Raw genomic sequence first — 22,700 nt, 5'->3', positions numbered from 1 at the left:
CAAACTGATACACAAAAAGAGGAGAAACAGCAGAATATGTATATGATAGCCACAATAATATAAAAGAAAATAGTATTGAAAAAGTTTAGAACTCTAGCCAAGGCCATGGCTGATTATGACCTCAGAAGACTAAAGATGAAAGAGTCCCTGCCTCTCTACAGATGGGACACTCAAGGGATGGAATAAAGTGAAACATGTCAGATACAGTCAATGTGCTGCTGTGTCTTTTTGTTTCACTGTATAGCACTTTATGATTTGCAAAACACTTACATTATCTCATTTTAACCTCACAACAATCCTTCAAGATAGGGGCTATTATTACTTCCATTTTATAGATAAGAACAGAGAAGTTAACTGACTTGTCCAGAATCACATAATTATTACTATCTCAAGTAGGATGTGAACTTAGGTCTTCCTGACTCCAAATTCAACACTATCTTCTACCCTACTCAACTGACAAAAAAAAATGTTCTATAGGGGAGCAGGAGAAAGGAATCAGTGAGAAGTAACAGTGTTATTTTTTTTTCCAATTTCAATAAAACAGAGGAGGAAAAGTTATGAGGAAAAAACTAGCTTCCTCAAATCTCTTCTCTCAAATCAACTGTTTACTATTCACACTCTAATGATCTAGTCTGCTGGATACAGTTTTTCTGCATTTTTCTTGCTGCTACTCTTTTGCTTATTTCACTGCTTATAAGCATTTCTATTTCAGATGGCATAAAAAGAAAGTAGAGCAACTTTAAATCAATTAACATTGTTATTTGTAAGCAAAAGAAAAGAAATTTAAGTTGTTAAAAAAAAATTTAGATCACTACAGATTTTCCATTATCCATGTTTCTCTGTGGTCTTAATAATAGGATATGATTATATGTAAAATTAATGAGTTTTTTAACCCTCAACATTGTACACCAGCTGCCCTGAAATCTGTGACCATTGCACAAATATCACAATTCTAAATAAATATGATTTTTTCCAGAAAGCTTCATGTTATTCCAACATCATTCTTAATGACAATACCTAATAATCAAGAAGGAATCTTATTCCACAAGAAGCAGAAAAAATTCATAGAATCCTAATTAAGTCACTAACAGCACTTCTACAAAATTGCCAAATATCCTTTCTAATTTATACAGACTGTAGTACTTGTTTTCTGACTATTGTATTCATAGTTTCATACATCTAGAGCTAGAAGTCACCTCAGAGACAATCTAGTCCAATTCCCTGCTTTTTCAGAAGAAAAAGAGACAAGGGAAAGTTAAGTGTTTTGTGCAAGGTTATTATATATTGTCTCCAGCATGGAATTTGCATCCAGGACATAAGACTTTATTTATCTCTCCTGAGAGATAAATGTTTCTGGAAAACAAGAACAGTATCTTGTAAAAAACTCATCTTTTAACAGAACACATTCAGCATCCAACCCATAGGACAATGAGCTGCACATGACAGATGAATAATAAACATTTCACAAACTTATCAAAGATGACTGGCTCATAAAATATGAAATGGGGAATGAGAAATGACCTACTGCAATACTCAATTGTATAGGATGAATTAAAATTACTTACCTGAGCTTTCAAAAAAACTAAGCAAGAGAACAATATAGAGAGACAGCTCTTTCTATTAAAAAACACATCATTGCCACTTTATGACAACTTCTAAGCTAATTTTAACACAAACTTCAAAGTGATTCCTAATGAATAAGCTCCCTCAAAAGGATAGTTTAATTTTGCTATTTGCTGAACACTTCAAAAAACATCATTTTTGAAATCTTAATCTCACATTAGCTTACTTATGTATTACTGAAATTATTTCTGGTAAGATAACATCTGAGATCATTTACTACCTGCCATATATAATTCAAAAAGAAATCAATATTAAATATCTATATAAATTATAACTAGATTTTATAAAATTATGGAACCCATTGCTGAACATTCACTGTTAACTAGTTTGATAACTTACTTTGCAACAGTCTGACAAAATACTACTCAGCATAGTGTCTTGAAAAGAGGCTCTTCAAAAAGTTTTCATGATAATGATGATCAGTTATTATTATTTTGAGGAGGCAATTGGAATTAAGTGACTTGCCCAGGATCACATAGTTATTAAGTACCTAAGGCCAGATTTGAATGCAGGTCCTCCTGATTCTGGGACCAGTGCACAATGGTGCAATCTAGTTGCCACACAATCAATTAGTATTTAAGTGATACTATAAGGAGAAATTATTTTACAATATGCAGCAGAACAATAATATATAGTAAATTGAACTTTTACTTCTTTTGTAGTTTTCACATTTTACAGTTTATAATTTTTAAAATAATAATTCAAGTTTTAAGCAAATAAAAGTGTCATTCAAAACACTAGCAAAGATTCTTATAAGTACCTTTCCCTGAGATATCAGAATTCCTCGTAATGTGTCAAATCCCACTGAAGGTCCTTGGCCAGTTTCATCAAGACGCCCCTCAAGGTCAAACATGGGAATGCATGGACAAAAGAGTTCTGAGATATGATGTAATAACAAAAGTCTGTTTCGTAAAGGAATTATGAGAAATTCCTGTAAATGGTTGTATTCCATAGGAACCTGGAAAGGGGGAAAATTGAAGTATCAGATACGCTCAGCAGATATGCTGAAAATTAAATAGAAATATTCAGAAAATTATGTAGAATTCCATCCTCCACTAAGCCATCAAAATGATCTTATAAAATGAAAGACTGACTATGTCACCCTATCAAACACTTATCCCTGTCACCTAATGAATTCCAGTGGTTCCTCATTCCCTGAAGAATCAAATGTAAATCTTTTTCTGGCTTTCAAAACCCTTCATATTCTGCCCCCTCCTTTTTATTTTAATTTTGTTCCAGTAGAAAGAGTTCTGGATGGTTTTCTTCAATAATTTCTAAACTATTTTGGTCTTTTGGTAAGGTCGCAATTTTCAAATACCTTGAAAATTCTTATATTATCTTTCCCTGACTTGTTTCCCAAGCCAGTTGATACTATGCTTAATTTTTTTGGTTTGTTTTCCTCCAGTTTTTTTTAGTTTTACTATTTCTTCTTCTCTCATGAGTCAGTTTTTTTGTTTGATTCATTTTAATTTTTAGAGCATTCAGTTCGTGGGTGGGATTTTCCACATATGAAATCAACTTTTGGTTTTAAATAGATGTAACTTATCAAATTAAGGAAAGGTTTTAATCAAAAGCCTTTTGTTCATTAATTGATATATCTTAATTGTTTTGTTATGGATTCCTCTTAATGAACAAATAAAAAATTCCTTGTATAAATCCAACCTGGTCATTATATATAGTAATTTTAATATATTGCTATATATCCTTTATTAATACTAACTAAATTTCTGTATTTATATTCATGAGAGGTATTAGGTTGTAATTTTCTGACTAGCTCATCAAAAAAAGCAAGAATACATTTCCTTAATGGAAGAAATTTGGTGGGATTCTTGCTTTTACTGAATTTACAAATAATTTAGATAATACTGAAGTTAACTCCTCTTTGAATCTTTAATAGAATTCACTTTTGAATCCATCTGATTCTGGATTTTTTTCTCTGGGATTTTTTATGACTAACTCATTTTTTTTTTCTTTTTGAAAAAGAGATATTCAACTTCTCTATCTCTTAGGTTAGTTAAAAGTTTAATACTTTTAGACATATTTACTGAACTCAATTCTCAGTTTTGTTAGTTTAAGATTGGAAATCTTAATAATCTCCTTTAACCCTTTGTTACTTTGCTTTTCTTTCTAATATTAGCAATTTGATTTTCTTCTCTTTAAAAAGAAAAGTTTATTTTTTCACTTTTATTCAATTCCTCCCTTCCCCTAAAAAAAATTGGTTGGACCCAGGATTAAAAAGGAAGAGAATGGATTAGATTCCTTTAAGAAAATTTCAGAAAGGCCTGGAGAGACTTACACGAACTGATGCTGAGTGAAATGAGCAGGACCAGAAGATCATTATCTACTTCAACAACAATACTAGATGATGACCAGTTCTGATGGATCAGGCCATCCTCAGCAACGAGATCAACCAAATCATTTCTAATGGAGCAGTAATGAACTGAACTAGCTATACCCAGAAAAAGAACTCTGGGAGATGACTAAAAACCATTACATTGAATTCCCAATCCCTATATTTATGCACACCTGCATCTTTGATTTCCTTCACAAGCTAATTGTACAATAATTCAGAGTCTGATTCTTTTTGTACAGCAAAATAATGTTTTGGTCATGTATACTTATTGTGTATCTAAGTTATATTTTAATATATTTAACATCTACTGGTCATCCTGCCATCTAGGGGGGAGGGGGGGGGGGTAAGAGGTGAAAAATTGGAACAAGAGGTTTGGCAATTGTTAATGCTGTAAAGTTACCCATGTATAAATCCTGTAAATAAAAGGCTATTAAATAAAAATTTAAAAAAAAAAATTTAAAAAAAAAATTTTGTTCTGTTACTTTTCCAACTATTGTTTTCTAAAATTATCTCTTCTCATGGAAGAGAAATCTTCTAAAATTCTAACTATGTTGAGTGTTTTAGTTCATTTCTCTCTTGTAATTACAGTATTATCATTATTATTTTAGCTGTAAATTGGATTTAGCTTCAATGCAATTTTTCAATTATACAAAGCAAAGTTAAACTACTATGGTCTCTTTTTTAATCTCTTGAATTCAAAATTTTACACGTACATTGTCTACAAATGGGCACTTTACCTGTGTTGGAAGCTTCCCAGCATTGGCAGGTTTACTCGTGGACCACGCTAAGGTGTGTGCTGAACCACAAGCCACCCTATTTATCTTTTTACCCTGAAGTGCTGCCACCAACCGAGGTCTCTGGATTGCATTAGTTGTTCCATCCCCAAGTTGCCCTTCATCATTGTCACCCCAAGTATAAACTTCACCTAAATAAAGAATTAAAATTACTTTTAAAATAAAGGAAAGGTTTACTTCAAGGGTAGTTTCTTTTAAAAGACAGAAATAAAAAGTTAAAAGCTCTAGGATTCACTTATAACTAGAACAAAGCTTATAAAAATATGTTCCAGTTACTCAATTGGTCCTCAATTAGGACCTCAAATAGGTCCTTTATTACTTGTCAAATAGAAGAGAAAAATTAATAATAGGAAAATCTATATTACTGAATCTTCCAGTTCTTCTCTATAATTCTTAATGCAGCTTTTTACCTTCTAAAAAGAGACCCTAAAAATATTATTAGTTATACAGCACAGTTATCTGGGAGAGGATTAAAGGAGACTCACTGGGAGAAATTCTAAAGATATAAAAAACAAAAGATATCGATACAATTTATTTAAAATACTAAAAATAAGGCTTGATTTATTGAGAGCCTATTATGTTTCATAAAATAAGTAAATATGCTATGTTAGAGAAAATAATGTTGAATATCATGAACAAAGACTAAGGGTGTAATTAGTAAATGTGTTCATATTAAAGTATTATTAATAGTCATGTAAAATCCAGACTATACAAAATCTAGTCCATAATGTTTACCTCTCTATATATGACACTATAATATCTGATATGCATATATATTCTATAATATACTGATGTTTATTTTATCAAATAATAATTTATAATCTCTCAATTAATATTTCTAAAATGGGTTTACCTAACAATAGCTGATTTATTTAAAAGAAAAAGATTTGGATGAAAAACACCAAAAGCCTAGAGTATAAAAAAGTACATTTTATTTAAAACTGCTATTATAACATTTAGAAAAGTAACTTTAGAAATCACTAAGATCCAAAGAAAATTAAAGTAACTAGCCTAAAGGTCAAAGATTATGTGGGTAGAAAAAACAACTGAACTAGGTTTTGAATCCAAAACTTACAATTCCAAATTCAGCACTCTTTTAGCTACATCATGCTGAGTTCAACTGTCTCAAATACATTATGAATCTGTGTTTCAACATATTTAAGATGTATTGGACTACCTGCCAGCTAGGGGAGGGGTGGGAGGAAGAAGGGAAAAATTTGCAACAAAAGGTTATGAAGGATCAACGTTAGAAAAATTACCCATGTATATGCTTTTTAAATAAAAAGCTTCAATAAAAAAAAAATACATATTATGAATCTTAGGATAATAACTGAAAATTTTTCTTGCTGCTTGAAAATAAATTCTTTACTTAAAATTAGTTTGGGACATAACATTTTGAATAAGAAATGAAGATTATTTTTACCACATACATACCGTCTTCAGTGCAGCACACACAGTGTAAAGAACCAGTAGCAATTGCTATTACTTTCTTTCCTTGTAGGCCTTGCACTTGCCGAGGCCGTCTAACATGGTCGTCTGATCCATGACCCAACCTGTGATAATCGCCTTTACCCCTGTGCACAATTGAAACTGATTATTTATCTTAAATTAGATCTTGTCATTCCCCAATCCCTATTCTCAGTCACAAATGATTACATACAGACTAAAATTTTAAGTTATTTACAAGTTCACTTTTCTAAAATTATAAATCCCCTAAATCTTAACTTACCAAGTATAAACTGCTCCAGACTTGGTAAGTGCAACAGAAAATTGTGATCCACACTCTACTTTAACCACTCCAAGACCTGTGAGAGAATCAATCTAAAGAACAATAAAAAAAATTGAGTTTCTATTGTATGTGGCTATCACCAAAATATTATAAAATTGATCAAAATATTAATATATTTTTTATCTAAAAACATCAATATTCTAAACCAACAACTACAAACTTTATATTTCAAGCTTTTTATATTATATCATATTTCATTTCAGGGACAACATAATTGCTTCAAAGTTTATTCCAATATTGCATATCACAACACTTCCTGTCAAAATGGTTTGTCTATAGTCCATGAAGTATGTTTTTTATCTACATGCATATAAGGTTGAAGATGCTGAGATCTATGAGCTATACTTTTTCATCTTATTTAGTAAACAGAAAAAAGTGATAGAGAACTTAGTATTTTCTAGAAAATCCTTCTATAATGTGTATTAAACTAAAATCATACCCTAATTCAATTATTAAATTATGTTACATGAACAATAAAATACAATTATTTTAAAACCTTATGACAACATACCTAGGTCCCTTTCTGAACTTTCAAAATAGGCAATGAAATATCTTTAAAATAAGCATAATAAAAATATTTATATTAGCTCTTTTTGTCATGGTTAAGAACTGGAAAATAGAATGAGGGTCCTTCAGTTGGGGGACAGGTGGGTAAGTTGTGGTATATGATTGTAATGGAATATTGTGCTACCAGAAATGAAAAGCAGAATGATTTCAAAAAAACCTATATTTACATGAACTGATACAAAGTGAAGTGAGCAGAACCTGGAGAACGTTATAGACAATACAACACTGTACTAGGAAGAACTGTGAATGACATAACTATTCTCAGCAATACAGTGATACAAAACAATCCCAACAGACTCATAATGAAAATATGCTATCTGCTTCCAGAGAAAGAACTGATGGTGTCTGAATACAAATTGAAGCATACTATTTTTTTTTACTCTCTTTGTTTTTTGGCTCACATCTTCTTGCACAAAATGACTAATAAGGAAATGCTTTACACATTTATAATCTATATAAGACTGTTCATCTCCTCAGGGAGAGAATAATAGAGGAAGAAAAGTCTGAATTAAAAACTTTTTTTTAAAATGTCAAAAATTTTTTTTACCTAATTAGGAAAAATTTGTTTAAAAATAAAAGAGCTTACAGCAAGATATATATATTTTAAATCTCTAAACTTAAATAAGTCATTATTTGGAAAATTATATAATTATGTGGCTTTGAACACCAACTCCATAACACAAGTTTCTAAATATTAAGTTCCTTCCTGAAATTAAACTGATTCTCTTCATGACAACTGATTTTAAATCAGTACCTGAGAGCTACAAGATACTAAACATTTTGGGGATTATTATTAAGTCAGTACTTTACATGTAGAAATAAACCTGAAATACCTTCATTGGCACTTTACAGCCATCACTGCCTCCTCTGCCAAGTTTTCCATAGTCCCCATCACCCCAGGACCATACAGTATCATCATCAGTAAGGCAAAGTGTCTGTGCATCTCCACTGCCACAGGCAATATCAATAACTCGATAGCCTTGGAGAGCTTCCACCTTATAGGAAAAGAAATCATTCAACATTTGAACTTGATATAAAGTTAATTATTCCATTTAACAATACAGATAAAACAAAGCCAGAATTTAAAGGGCAGAGAAAATTTTCTAAGTGTATTTGACAATGTTAGGATAAAGCAATAGAAAAAGATGTTGGTCATATTCCTACTACACCACACAGGAAATAATTTGTAGTATTATTTAAGAAATCTTAAATTTTAACAGAAATAAATCCTCAGTATGAAAATAAAAAATAAGCTAGAAAATCCTATACTGAGGTTATTCTGATGAAATAGTACTTCTTCCAGTCTTTAGGAAGTAGCCATCACTATTCTAAATTAATTATTAACCTATTATTTACACAATACAAAATTTTATGATCTTTTGAAATTACAGTCATTGAGTTAAAATATCAGGTGATATGCAGAGTAATATAATTGTTTCATTATTAAGTCAATATTATAATTGAAATACTAGCCAATTTCAATGAATCAACAAATATTTGTTAAGCACCTGCTATCTATTAGGCACTATGCAAGGGATATAAGTATAAAGAATGAAGCCACCCGTACTCACAAGTAGCTCATATTGCTTATAGAAGAGAAAACAATTACACATATAAAAATATACAGAACAAATATAAAATGAATAAATATAAATATATAAAAAGCTATTAAATACAAGGTAATTGTGAGAAAGAACACTAGAAGTTGGGGGAATCAGGAAAAGATTCATGGAGAAGATTGTGTTTGAGTTGAGTCTCAAGAAGGACTCTGATACAGTGTTATACATTCCAGGAGATGGCTCATCATGTGTGAAGAATAAAGAATAAGTCAGCTTGATTGAATCAAGAAGAGTAATGTTCAATGAGGATAGGTGGAAACCAGATTGTATAGCATTTTAAAAGCTAAAATGAGTTTATATTTTAAGCTAAAGACTGACATGAAGCCCTAGAATTGCCTCAGTAGAGAAGGAACCAGGAAAACTGGAAGGTTGGTGATACCTTTGACAGAAACAAGAAAATTTGGAAGAGGGGGAAAAGAGGATAATGAGTTCATTTTTAAGATGTTGAATGAGATGTCTCCAGGATAATGAGTCTGAAAAATCCAACAGGCAACTGGTGATGTAGAAATAAAAGAAAGACAGGGAGACAGATCTGAGAGTCATCTGCAGAAAGATAATTGCTAAATAAATCCATAGTAGTTGATGAGGTTATTGAAGAAGTATGAAAGAGAAAGAGATGATGGTCCAGGGCAAAACCTTGAAGAATACCCACATTTAGGGTGTTGGTAGGGTAGTGAGAATTAGGAAAAAGGAGTGTCAAAAATGCAGAGAGGAAAGACTATGCAGGAGGAGAGGGTGGTCAGAAATATCCAAAGAAGCAAAGAGGCCCAGGAGGATGAGGAGTGAGAGACAGACCTAAGAATCATCTAATGATCACTATTAACTTTGAAGTAGTTTCAAATGGATGATGAGGTTGGAAGTCAGATTGTAAATGGTTAGCAATAAGAAAGAAGAAAGCAGAAGCAGTAAATGGAGTAAAGTCTAGCTGAAAATAGGTAGAGAAACATCAGAAGAGAGTTTAAGTGGATGGCAGGCTCTAGTGAAGATTTAAGGATAAGGGAAACTTGGAAATGTTTCGCAGAAATAGTGACGGAACCAACAAAAAAAGAAGCTGAAGATCTGGCAGTCACTGAACGGCAGGTGGAAAGGGAAACTGGTTGAGAATGCAACTATAAAGGTTAAAAGGGCATATACACAAGCTAGCCCAGGCAAAGAGAAGGGCCACCAAATTGTCAGAGATTGGGGAAGAGGGGGAAATCTCTGAAGAGAATAGATAATTTTCTGAGATTCTGAGATGAAATGAATGGGAGAAGTGGGACGCAAACCAAACAATCTCAATTTTCTCAGTAAAGTATAAAGGCCAGGATCTTGGCTAAAACAAAGGACAAGGGGAAGCTTGAGAAAGGCAGGGGAAGGCAGAACTTCTGTAGGGACTAAGAAATTAACCAGGAAAAAGTAAAACAAATTCCTTCTTGCAGTCAGGACACAGTTAAGGCATAATAACATTAATCCATAATGTATGCAGGCAACAGTTATGAATCTTCCTTCAGCTGCTTTTAACAACTTATGAGTAAGAGTGGGAGAAGGCAGATCAAGGGAATAATTAAGGTCTGAAGTTTGGTAAATGTAATATTCTTCTCTAAAATGTAATATTCTCGTTGGGATTTCCTGGGTCTCTCTTCATTTCAGTTCAGTAATCACCACAAATGCAGCCAGGTATTAAAGTCCAAATCTTTTATTGTCTCTTTCCAAGTCTTGTCTCCATTCCTGTGGCCCGGTTAGAGGCCTATCTCTCTCCTTGGTTCTGAGATTTTAAGCTCCTGCCACCAGTCCTTTGTCTTTTCTGCTTCTGCCAGCTTCTTGACGTCCTCCTGAAGGTGTCTTGGTTTCTGTGGAGTGTTCTTCTTCTTTAAAATATAAGAGTTCTCTCTGGGAGAGAGGTTTCTCAGGGAGGTTTTCTGGAAGGCAGCCTTAGTTTCAGTTAAAAGTAATAATCACCCAAATGCAGCCAGGTGATAAAAGTTCAGATCTTTATTGTGTCCTTCAATATAGCCCAGTTAGTTTTTCTTAGAGGCCTATCTTTCTGCTTGTTCTAAGAGCTCTTGCAGCTTTGTCCTTTGCTTCTGCCTCTGCTTTCTTCAGCCTCCAGCCAGAACCAAGGTGCAAGATGCAATGAATCTCTCTTGCCTCAGAGAGAGGACTTATGGGCTTCCTCCTAGAGTGCTCCTCTCCGACCCCTGGGAGTGTTCCCAAAAAACTGTGGCGGAGGCAGGAGAACTGCCACCACTTCTCTGGTCTTCCTTAGTTCTCCCTGACTGAATCCTGACTGAGACTCGGAGAGCTTCTAGTGTACTTGTCCTTCTGGCCCTAAGAGCTTCTTGCTTATATGCCCCCTACTGAGTATACACCAATCATATTATGTCACTAGGAAACCATTATTTGTTGTAGGATTAAATCAATGCCAAATTAGATTTAACCATTGTCTCCTCGATTCCACTTAGTATCTTGTTTCAAGCCCATAACATCTCCTTATAGGATTAAATCAATCATACTAAATTATGTTAAATTAGATAACTATTTTCTCTATCAATTCCACTGATTTAACACCTTGTTTCAAGTTCTGGCCCCAACAGATAAAAGGCAAGCAATTGGATATGAGAGCAGAGAACGAAGTCAAGGTGAAATGGCCAATTCTTAGACTGAGAACAGAAATGGAAGAAAATGCAGAAGATGAATAATAAATTTAAGATGGATGAGGCCTAGAAGTAGAAAAGGTCAGATAGGAGAATGTCAATTTAAATGCTACTATATACCAAGATGACATTTTAATGAATAATGGAGTCTCTTCAATAAACTAATATTCTCTTTTTCCCTTCCACTTCTCTCCCCACTGTCAATTCAATCTATCTCCTCAAATGAGCAAAAAAACATACACATTCCTTATTTTCATATGATCACTAAGGCATCTTTCTTACCAGTTTTGGTTTTAACTGATCTTCACTATCCCCATGACCTAGGCGACCATATCTTCCTTTACCCCACGTATAGAGGTCACCAGCTGCTGTAATACATGCACTGTGGGCTCCACCTGCAGCAATATCAACAACTTCTATTCCTCGCAAAGATTCAATTACACGTGGGCGATCACAGGGGCTTCAAAAAACAAATAAGTAAAATATATACCAAAACACAGTTAAAATATATGTGTATGTCCTAATTAGATAAATGCTAAACATGAGTGTTGTTTGCCAGTACAGCTAACAAGATATATTTGCACACACAATCAACTTTACTTCCATATTACCTTACTAGCACAAAGAATTAACATTTTTTTTAATACCAGCTAAGCTTTTAAAGTTTTATTCCTTTAAGTCATATCACTTTAAATGCTGCCTTAAAACTTAAAAGTAAATTGGTATTAAGACCATAAAGTTTTGATATACAAAAAATGATATGCCAGTTACAACAAATTGACAGCAATCATAGTAGCATTATAGTATTTTGTGAACCCATATAATGTGCACTTACTAATAATGTCTATACCTCAGATAACCATAATTTGGGGTAAGGACTGATTAAAACATAAGAATTATGATCAGATATATTTAAAGAGAGAATCATTCTTCTAAGCCCTTGTTTAGGGGGAAAAAAAACTCCTCCCAATTGACAGCTGTAATGAGCAAAATTTTTCTCAGTAAAGCACATTAAGTAGTCATAGTAACAAATCAATGCCGTGTGACAAATCCAGCATCCAAATCCAACCAAATCTAACCAGTCCCAAACTTCTCAGAAACATGATAATTTAATCATGCTGTTGAAACATAATTGCATCCATAAACAGGTATATATTTGAACATTTGAACTACTTTAATATGATTTCAGGCAAGTAATGTTTTTTTATAACATATATAAAAAATGATCATGTTTTAACATTAAAAATTTTGGAAATATTAAGACTTAATTTGTACTCAAACTCACAAAATAATGTTTATTTGTATTACCTTCTGTTTCCATGCCCCAATTTTCCATCTTCTGCCTCACCCCAAGAATAAACTTCTCCTTCTGATGAGAGTGCTAAGCAGTGTTTTCCTCCAGAGTTCACAGCAACTTTTTTTATAAATACATGCTGAATAGATTCAAGCAATGTTGGAGTAGAAACTGATTCAGTTCCTCCAATTCCCAATCTGCCACCTGCACCATACCCTGTAGCATAAAGCTAAATCCCCCCCCCAAAAAAAGAAGTTACAAATTAATGAACAAAAAATATACTTTCAAGTAAAAGATTCTTGCAATTGCTTAACAAAAATCTAAACAATAATCATGGACATTTTCAATATAAGAAAAGGAAAACTTAAAATGTTAAAAATCAAGTAAATCATCTTTAGAAAAATTATTTCATAATGACCAAACCAAATACTTTGTACAGAATTATCCATACCACTGGGAAGAGGAGAATAGGGGAACTATGCTTAATTCAACATTTATTAAGCAGCTACTATGAGGAAAGAATAGATATAGGGTGCTAGATTTTTAACCCTAAACCCCAAGAGTACCTCCTTCTAAAGTTTACATTTTAAAGGAGTGCAAGAAAAACTATGTCTAAAAAGAGTAAGAAATAGATAACAAAGGGATATCAAAATTTCTTTTAGCTATAGGAATTGAGGAGTACAGGAGGAAATCAAGGGAAGTTTCATGAAGAAAATGACACACAAACTGGATTTTGGAGAAGAAAGAATTCAAAAAGTAGAGATGAACAAAACATATCTCCCAAACACAGGGAAAAATACTAAATCACACAAGATGCAACCGAACAGAGTTCAGATTAAGTAATGAAGTTGGATCCTTCATCCTTCAAGGCCCAGCTTTTCCATTATCAGATCCCTTCCAATTCTGTTCTGATCAAACTAAATGTTATTTTCTCCCTCAAATATTCCTAGAATTCTTTGTCATAATCTCTCCTTTGTCCCTTAACACCCCCTCAAAGTTAATCATATTTATGTTTCAGCTCCCCATTACCTAAATAAAATGTATAATAACTTATGAGCCAGGTGTACTTCACATCTGTCCTTGTATGTCCAACAAACTAGTACAATATCCTCTAAATAATAGGTATTTAATAAAAATGCCAGTTGAGGTGAAACATAAGATTTTGGATTTAAACACAAAAAGGGTCTAATGTACAAACTTAAATAGATGAAAATGCCAAAGAAAAGAGTATTGCAGATAAATAGAATCAGGTAAAACATGGAGCCTCAAAGACACTCACACTTATAGTAGAAGATGAACCAATTAAACATATCAAGAAAGGGAATGGAATAGACAAGGGAATAGAGCCTCTGTTAGTTTTTAATCAGATTTTTTGGATGCCATGGACCCCTTTGTTAAATCTGGTAAAATCTATAATCCTTGCCTCAGAATAATGTTTTTAAGCATATAAAGTGAAATTAATATGATTATAAAGAAACTTTATAAATAAAATATTAAAAAAAAAAACTTGTGGGCTCTAGATTAAAACTTCTGATCTGGTAGAAAGGAACAGGGAAAGTTGCAGAAAAGGTAGATAAAACAATCTGGCAAACTGGACTTAGCAATCAAGCAAATTGGACTTTAGCATTCAGAGATCTTCAAAGATAAGACTTCATTCCATCCTATTTTCCCAATCTTCTTACAATTTACAATCCATATATTATGCACTACTATAATCCAGTTGCATTGGCTTCCCTTCTGTTTCTCTTATAAGTAACTCCATCTCCTGATTCCAGGCATTCTCACTGACTGGCCCTCTTGTTTAGAAAGTTCTTCCCCATCTCCATACTCTAGTTTCTCTGGCTTGAAGGAAGCAGTTTCTCTGGCTTGAAGGAAGCAGTGAAAAATCCCATTTCGTATAAGAAAGTCATTTTCAATCCCCCCTCAATTCTTGAGCTTTCTTGCTATAAATTATTTCCTATTTTTTCCTGGATGAAGCTTGTGTTACATGTATGTTTTTTTGCAAACTAGCTCCTTCATTAAATTGTGAGCTCTTCAAAGAAAGGGACTTTCTTTTTATTCTCCTTTGTATCTCCAGTGCTAAGGACAATCCTTGGTACAGAGCACATGCTTAATAAATGCTTAGAATTACTAATAATTACCAACAAAAAAAGATTCTCAGCAAAAGAGAAGAATGTGAGGTATATCTACATTCAAAAACAAAAATCAAAAAAGTTTATCTCACTAGAATGAAAACCATGGTGAATGAGAGAAGGAGAAGGAAAAGAAAAAAGAGGAGGTACTACTAACATTTTATAGCATTTTGCTTTAAAATTATGCCTCATTTTATCTTTACAACCTAGGCAGTAAGATGTATTATTAACCCCCCCTACTTTAAAGATTTTAACACAAACAATGAAAGCAAACAGAGGTTAAGGGGGCTTGCCTAAAGTCATAAACTTTTTAAGTATCTGAAGCCAAATTTGATTCAGGTCTTCCTGACTCCAGGTCAGTTCTTTTATTGCACCAATTAGAAACTCGCAGAATTTCAGGACCACAAAATCAGAGATCACCTAATCCAAACCATCACTAAAAGGAAATACTATAATAAACTCAATAAATAGTCATCTACTACCAATAAGGGGAAACCCACAGCAGCTCCTTACAAACAATTCCATTTTGGACCTCTCTAATAATAAGGAAATTTTTTTCTGTCATCAAGTCTAAACTTTCCTGTTTGTATCATCTCTCAATTTTCTTGCTTTGGCTTCCTTTTGATGACACTTTTGAAACAAAGCTATCATGTCCTAAGTTTTTTTTCTTTCCTTCAGAGTGAATATCTCCACATCCTTCAAATACCATAACAAAAGCTCAAAGCACTTCACTATCCTGGTTACAATTTTATTTTTTATCAATATGTTTCCTAAATTGTGCCATGCAAATAAATATAATATTCTAAAGTGATGTGACCAGGTCAAAGTAGAGTAAGGCTTCACCTTCTTATCTTTAAAAGCTCTCTCAAAATCACACTAATTTTTTGGATGCCATATACACCATACTGCTGATTCATGCCAAATCCATTAACACTTTAAAATCTTTTCTTAACCATACATCCCCAAGATGAAATTCAATAGGGATAAAAGCAGAAGCAATCCATTGCCAAAATCTGTAATCTGATATAAATGCCATCTATGACTAATCAAAGTCACTGCTGTTTTTTTTTTCCCCTTTTGGTCTAGATTTAGGATTGAATTGGTAGGGTACAGAAGTTCTTAATCTTTTTAGTGTCATGGACCTCTCACAAAGTCTGGTGAAGTCTATGCACCTCTTCTCACAATAAAGTTTTTAAATGCAAAAAGTAAAACACAGTTTTAACAATGAAACCAATTACACTGAAATATAATTTGCAAAAAAATTTATTGAGTTAACAGACTATAAGTTAAGTACTCTTGGTTTAAAAGGGGGTCCCAGGCAAGAAGGATACAAAATGAGTTCCCTTTACACCTATGTAGAATTTTATATCTTCTCTATAACTTTGAAAGTTGCCAAGAAGTGCCAAAATGATTTGCCCAGGATTTATGTGTCTGAAATAGTACTGGAAACTAGGTCTTCCTAAAAAGCTACCTTTTTGTATACTATTCATGTCTAAGTACTTAAGACAATACATTGTAAACTTCTTAACAAACTGACACTAATCATTAAAACTACTTTTTGGGATCAATCAATTAGTTCAACTGTATTATCAACTAGCCCATATGTTTCCATCTTTTCTACAACAAGAATAATAAAACCAATTATAGCAACAAATATTTACTAAGCACTGATCACTATCAAATATTTAAGTCATAAAAGCTGTCTTCATTGTTTATGCAACTCACTAACATGCATTTATATCCCATGAAAGAAATTTTTAGTCATTGTTTCCTGGGAAGCATGTTGCAAATTGGGTGATAATCTTATGAAATATTCATTTACTGAAGATGTGAAACTTATTTAAAATCATTTTTGTGACTTAAAAGTTTTAGAAAGTATATGCTTTCAAACAGCATTTCAAAGTTAATTCTGAGGTAACTTGAGATACAACCTGTATACACTATGCTACAAAGTAATAATAAACAAGTCATAATTGATTACAAAGAACCAAATACATCGCTTAAAAGAATAAAAAAGTTGTACCTTCCCATCAGCAGTTACCGCAAAGAGAGTCTGTTCCCCTCCAATTAACTGTATGGGCCGCAGAGCTGCAAGAGCTTCACAAGGTGTTGGAACTTTGACTTTTGCTCCCTCAATACCGCCAAGCTGTCCTCGATGATTGTGACCCCAACCATAAATTGTTCCACTGCCTCCAGCAGAAAGAGTCCAGTCATCAGGTCTCCTACAATGGATACATCACTTTATGCAAAAAAAAAACATACACATAAAACATATCTCTCACCCATGTTAAAGTCTCTAGAGAAGCAAATGTAAAGATATTAATATACCATTAGTTTGTTTATATTATAATAACCTGTTCATCCACTGGACGAGTTGTTCATCTTGTTCTCTCTTAAAAATGTCATGGCTCTCATGCAGAACATCCAGATTTTCACTGTCGGCCATTAACTCCCTGATTTTCTTTGCCACCTGGTCAAATTATGAAATTACAAATCAAATATTCTCCTCCAGTTTAATAAGAGTAACAATAATAATAAAAAAAGAACAATGAAATTTGTACTTCAGGATAAAAATATGAATAGCATGATTTTTTATCTAGCAATTAAAATCAAATCAATTCTATCAAGTCTAAAATGTTAAAAAAAAAAAAAAATTAAGAAAATAATGCTACCTAAAATTCTTAGTCTTTATTTTCAACAATGTATTTTTATTTATTTATATATTATGTCTTGGCAGAAGTACATCTAAATTTTGATAGTCACTTTTTCACATTGACAAAAGGTATACAATTTAATGGATTCAAAAATCAATTTTACAAATTATTTTAGAATAATCTGCAATACCTCATCAAGGAAAAGGCGAGGTAATGGTGTTCGTTTGTCCAAGGCTACTGAAACTCTAGAGGCCATACAGTATCTTCTAAACCAAGCCCATTTGTGTGTCTCAGCACAGCAAGGAAGAGTATCCAGTTCTAGGTCACAAGCAAGAGCTACCAGCACCTGCAACCATCAACAAAATAAAACCAAAGACTTAGAAAATAATTATGAAAACAACTTCCTTATCAAAGTTATATTTTATAATGTCACTGAGAAAACTGAACACATTAAATGGGAGCACCTTTAATCCCTTTCTTTATCTCGCAGCAATACTGTTCTACTCTCTCTTCCTTTCCTCTGGTTCCCTCATCATTAAGCTCATCTCTACTTATGCCTTGATTTCTTACCACCAAGTCTTTCTCCAATCTGTGTGTTACTCTGGTTCCCAAAACCGGACAGCCAAATCACAAAATCTATTTGCACTATTTCAGTCTTATTAAAAACCCATGTATACCTGTCCACCTTCACCACACTTTCTTAGGAGTTTTTTTCCTATTTTTCTAACTGCTCCTCTTCCTGATTCCTGATCTGATTCGAAACTCCTTAACATAGATATACCCCCAAACCTCCATCCTGTTCTCTAATATTTTTCTCTTCTCTTTCCAAACTCTCATCCTTGGCAACGTCATTCATTCTCATAGCTTCAACTTTTACATTCAATAGCCTAAAATATCCAAATCTCAATTTCAGTCCTGAATCTTTTTAAAATTCACTATTTCAAAATATAAGCCTTACTCCACCAGTATCTTCTCATATTTTCCGCCTGAACTCTCTCCTTCTAACTTCATTTTTTACCTGTGGAAAAATAATTCTAACCACCACCAAATGTTGTTGTTAATACTTGATTCAGCTTTCCTCTACCTCTCTTCTCACATCTGATCTTCTGTCTAGGATTATCTAATTCAATCAATAACATTTATTAAGTAACTTCTAGACACCAGATGCAAGTCTGTCAGTGACCAACACACATTTATTAGGTATTTATAATGTGGCAAATATTCTGTTGATGATGAAGATAAAATGAAAGAAAAAATGCAATCTAAAGAGGAAGTTATATAAGTAAATACACATACAAGATCCCAAGTAGATGTAAGGTCATCTTAGAGGAGAAAGCGCTATGAGAGAGGTGGGAAGAGGAAGTTTCCTGCAAAAGTTAAGACTTTGAAGTGAGTCATGAAAAGAAGTTAAGAATTCTGAGATACAGAGATGAAGTAGATAAACAGTCTATAAATGGATGACAACTAGTGAAAAATCACGGGCAGGTCTCAGTTGAAGAATTGTAATCAGGTCAGTTTAGTTGCAGTGAAAAGTGCATTGAGGGGAAGAGAGTATAAGACAATTAGTTTGAGTTTGATGTTTGAGTACAGGAGATACGGAGGTGGCCAGAAGGTTGTGACAAGGTCAAAACTACATTTGAGGAAGATATACTGCACCAGGAAGACTAGTCTAGGTAAGAGGTAATGAGGACCTAAACTAGAGATATAACTAATGGAGTGGAGAGAAGAGGACACATGCAATAAATGTTGTGAAGATAGAAATTACAAGATGACACAAGTGAAGTGAATGAGTATGTAAAGTATAAAATGACATCAAGATTTCAGGCCTGGGTATCTGGAAAGATAATGGTATCTTAAACAGTTATGCAGAAATTCAAAAGAGAAGATAGTTTGTGGGAAAAGAGAATTAGTTCTTTTTTTTTTTTTTTTTTTTTTTTTTTTTTAAATTTAAGCCTTTTATTTACAGGATATATACATGGGTAACTTTACAGCATTAACAATTGCCAAACCTCTTGTTCCAATTTTTCACCTCTTACCCCCCCACCCCCTCCCCTAGATGGCAGGATGACCAGTAGATGTTAAATATATTAAAATATAAATTAGATACACAATAAGTATACATGACCAAAACGTTATTTTGCTGTACAAAAAGAATCAGACTCTGAAATATTGTACAATTAGCTTGTGAAGGAAATCAAAAATGCAGGTGTGCATAAATATAGGGATTGGGAATTCAATGTAATGGTTTTTAGTCATCTCCCAGAGTTCTTTTTCTGGGCATAGCTAGTTCAGTTCATTACTGCTCCATTAGAAATGATTTGGTTGATCTCGTTGCTGAGGATGGCCTGGTCCATCAGAACTGGTCATCATATAGTATTGTTGTTGAAGTATATAATGATCTCCTGGTCCTGCTCATTTCACTCAGCATCAGTTCGTGTAAGTCTCTCCAGGCCTTTCTGAAATCATCCTGTTGGTCATTTCTTACAGAACAGTAATATTCCATAATTTTCATATACCACAATTTATTCAGCCATTCTCCAACTTGATGGACATCCATTCAGTTTCCAGTTTCTAGCCACTACAAAAAGGGCTGCCACAAACATTCGTGCACATACAGGTCCCTTTCCCTTCTTTATAATCTCTTTGGGATATAATCCCAGTAGTAACACTGCTGGATCAAAGGGTATGCACAGTTTGATAACTTTTTGAGCATAGTTCCAAACTACTCTCCAAAATGGTTGGATTCGTTCACAACTCCACCAACAATGAATCAATGTCCCAGTTTTCCCACATCCCCTCCAACAATCATCATTATTTTTTCCTGTCATCTTAGCCAATCTGACAGGTGTGTAGTGGTATCTTAGAGTTGTCTTAATTTGCATTTAAGAGAATTAGTTCTGTTTTGGTCATATTGAGTATGCTCATATTGAGATGCTTACAACATATCTAATCAAAATGTTCTCTTGGTAGTTAGTACAGAGCAGAACAGATCAGGACAGAACTTTGGAGATCTCACTTGGTTAGTGGACTAAACATGAATGAAGACCTAGTAATGAAGAGTGAGCAGTAGTAATCAGATAGATAAGAGAAGAACAAGAAGAGAGCACTGTCACAAAAACCTAAAGAAGAAGAAAGAAGATCCAGGAAAAGAAGATAACTGTCAAATGCTGCCAAGGGGTCAAGAAGAATGAGGACTGGGAAAAGGTTTTGAGATTTGTCACTAAGAAAATCATAATCTAATATGGAATGAGCAGTTTCAGTTCAATGGTAAGGTAACAAGCCAAATTACAGAGGGTTTAGAAAATAATGAAAGGAAAAGGCAAGTACAGATGACTTTTCCAAGGAATTTAGCTGAGAACAGGCGGAAATGTGCAATAGCTGGTGGAGGTGATTGGGCCAAGTCAATTAAAAAAATTTTTTTTTAAAATATGAGGCATAATTTCAAGGGAATTAATGGAAAAAATGCAAATGAAGATGGCCTAGTTGTATCAGATCTAAAACTATATTATAAAGCAATGGCATCAAAACCATTTGCTATTGTCTTAAGAAACAGAGTAGTTGATTAGTGAAATAGGTTAGATTCACAAGACACAATAGTCAATGACTATAGCAATCGAGTGTTTGATAAACCCAAAGGCCCCAGTTTCTTGGATAATAACTCTCTATTTGACAAAAATTGCAGGGAAAATTGGAAATTAGTATGGCAGAAACTAGACGTTGACCCACACCTAAGGTCAAAATGGGTTCATGATCTGAGCATAAGGAAAAAGGATAGAGTATAGAGGATAATGGAGAAATGAAATGATTCACCAAGGGCTTGAAACTGAAAAAGAAAAGAAAATGTAGCAAGTGCAAAGATGACATTTTGAGAAAGAACTAAAGAGAAAAAGGACTGAAGATAGAATTGGGTGACACAGCAAAGATTAAATGATAAAAGATAAGGTCAAGATAATTTCAAAATTCATGAATATTAAGTAGAATATTGGTGGGTAATGGCAAGATTAAGGATATGAAAATTCCATATGTGGTTAAAGCAAAACGGTATAAAGATTAATTATGCAGATTAAAGAACTGGGAAAACAAGGTATCCCTTCTCTATTCTGTAGAACAGTTGTCATAGCTCAATTACAGGTCTTCATTTGCATTTGTTTTATGAGGATTGTGATGGTTCCACTCTTCTCGTCTCTCTGTCCTAATATCCCCTAATATCCTTATGCAAATTACACCATTTCTCTTCTCAAAAACTATCAACAGCTCTACCTTTTTCATCAAGGAAAAGATGTGATGTTTGTCCAAGGTTACAGAAACTCTAAGACACCACATATTATTTTCAAAACAACCAGGGTGTCTTGCAACAAAAGGAAAAAAAAATCACAACAATAGTTAGATGATACAATGTATAGAGTGCTGGGCATGAAGGTAAGAAATACTCAAATAAGCTAGATCTAAATTGAAACTCAGGCACAGACACTCAACACCTGCATGTCTAGGACAAGTATTTGCCTCAGTTTTCTCAACTACAAAATGGGGATAATAATTATACCTCTCTGTAAGGCTGGCATGAAGATCAAATGAGATAATATTTATAAAACACTTAAACAGTACCTAGCACACAGTAGGCACTATATAAATAATTATTCCCTTCTGTCCCCCAAATTACTTTTCTCCCAATTGTTTGACTGCCCTTCTCTGTCTTCTTTGCTAAACTGTCATCCATGTCATTTGCCTCAGAACTGCTTCTTTTCTCCCTCTATATTATTTCATTGGGTAATTTCAGCAGTTCCCATTGGATTCATCTTGGCTTCCCTGGCTTCCACCAAGGTTCAGCTAAAGTCTCAGCTTCTGTAAGAATCCTTTGCCAGATATCCTTTAATATCTTAAATCTCCTTTAATCCTTTACTTGCTTCTGTGATCACTTTCATTTTATCTGATCTAGCATGTTTGTTTATAGCTGCTTACATATTCTCTTTCTCATTAGATTCAAGGCCAAGAAACTGTTTCTTGTAATTTGTTATCTTCAGTGCTTAACATCAGTTGCACATAGTAACAACTTAAAAAATTTTAGCTAGTTGACTATGTCTAGCATTCAAGACCTTCTACAGCCCTGTATCCCATGATTTTACTGATTTTATTGTACAAGGAAATCTTGGTAGAGAAGCTTCCTCCACCATTGTAATTATACTGTTCTGCACCTTATCATCTTACAAAGAGCCCTAGAAAAGTAAGCACTTAGGTGATTTAG

The 22,700-nt window shown here is 33.4% G+C and overlaps 1 protein-coding gene across 4 annotated transcripts in view; it reads right to left on the bottom strand.

Moving 5' to 3' along the window:
* Nucleotides 1–22,700, bottom strand: part of HERC2 (HECT and RLD domain containing E3 ubiquitin protein ligase 2) — a 221,591-nt gene that overhangs the window by 17,987 nt on the left and 180,904 nt on the right. For 3 of the 4 annotated variants that reach the window (XM_031959088.1, XM_031959089.1, XM_031959090.1), the window contains 10 exons: nucleotides 17,649–17,804; nucleotides 17,159–17,274; nucleotides 16,828–17,026; nucleotides 12,687–12,901; nucleotides 11,661–11,838; nucleotides 7,960–8,121; nucleotides 6,500–6,591; nucleotides 6,205–6,344; nucleotides 4,714–4,901; nucleotides 2,384–2,581 (listed from right to left, as the gene is read on the bottom strand). In XM_031959088.1, the coding sequence (XP_031814948.1) occupies nucleotides 2,384–2,581; nucleotides 4,714–4,901; nucleotides 6,205–6,344; nucleotides 6,500–6,591; nucleotides 7,960–8,121; nucleotides 11,661–11,838; nucleotides 12,687–12,901; nucleotides 16,828–17,026; nucleotides 17,159–17,274; nucleotides 17,649–17,804 (1,644 nt within the window). Of the gene's footprint in view, nucleotides 1–2,383; nucleotides 2,582–4,713; nucleotides 4,902–6,204; nucleotides 6,345–6,499; nucleotides 6,592–7,959; nucleotides 8,122–11,660; nucleotides 11,839–12,686; nucleotides 12,902–16,827; nucleotides 17,044–17,158; nucleotides 17,275–17,648; nucleotides 17,805–22,700 lie in introns of those variants that run through there. The other variant, XM_031959091.1, reaches the window with a different exon arrangement.

The sequence above is a fragment of the Sarcophilus harrisii genome, chromosome 3 (genome assembly GCF_902635505.1).
Source record: "Sarcophilus harrisii chromosome 3, mSarHar1.11, whole genome shotgun sequence".
Lineage (NCBI taxonomy): Eukaryota > Metazoa > Chordata > Mammalia > Dasyuromorphia > Dasyuridae > Sarcophilus > Sarcophilus harrisii.
Note: the sequence above shows the minus strand (reverse complement) of the source record. Positions and strands in the feature narration are given on the sequence as shown.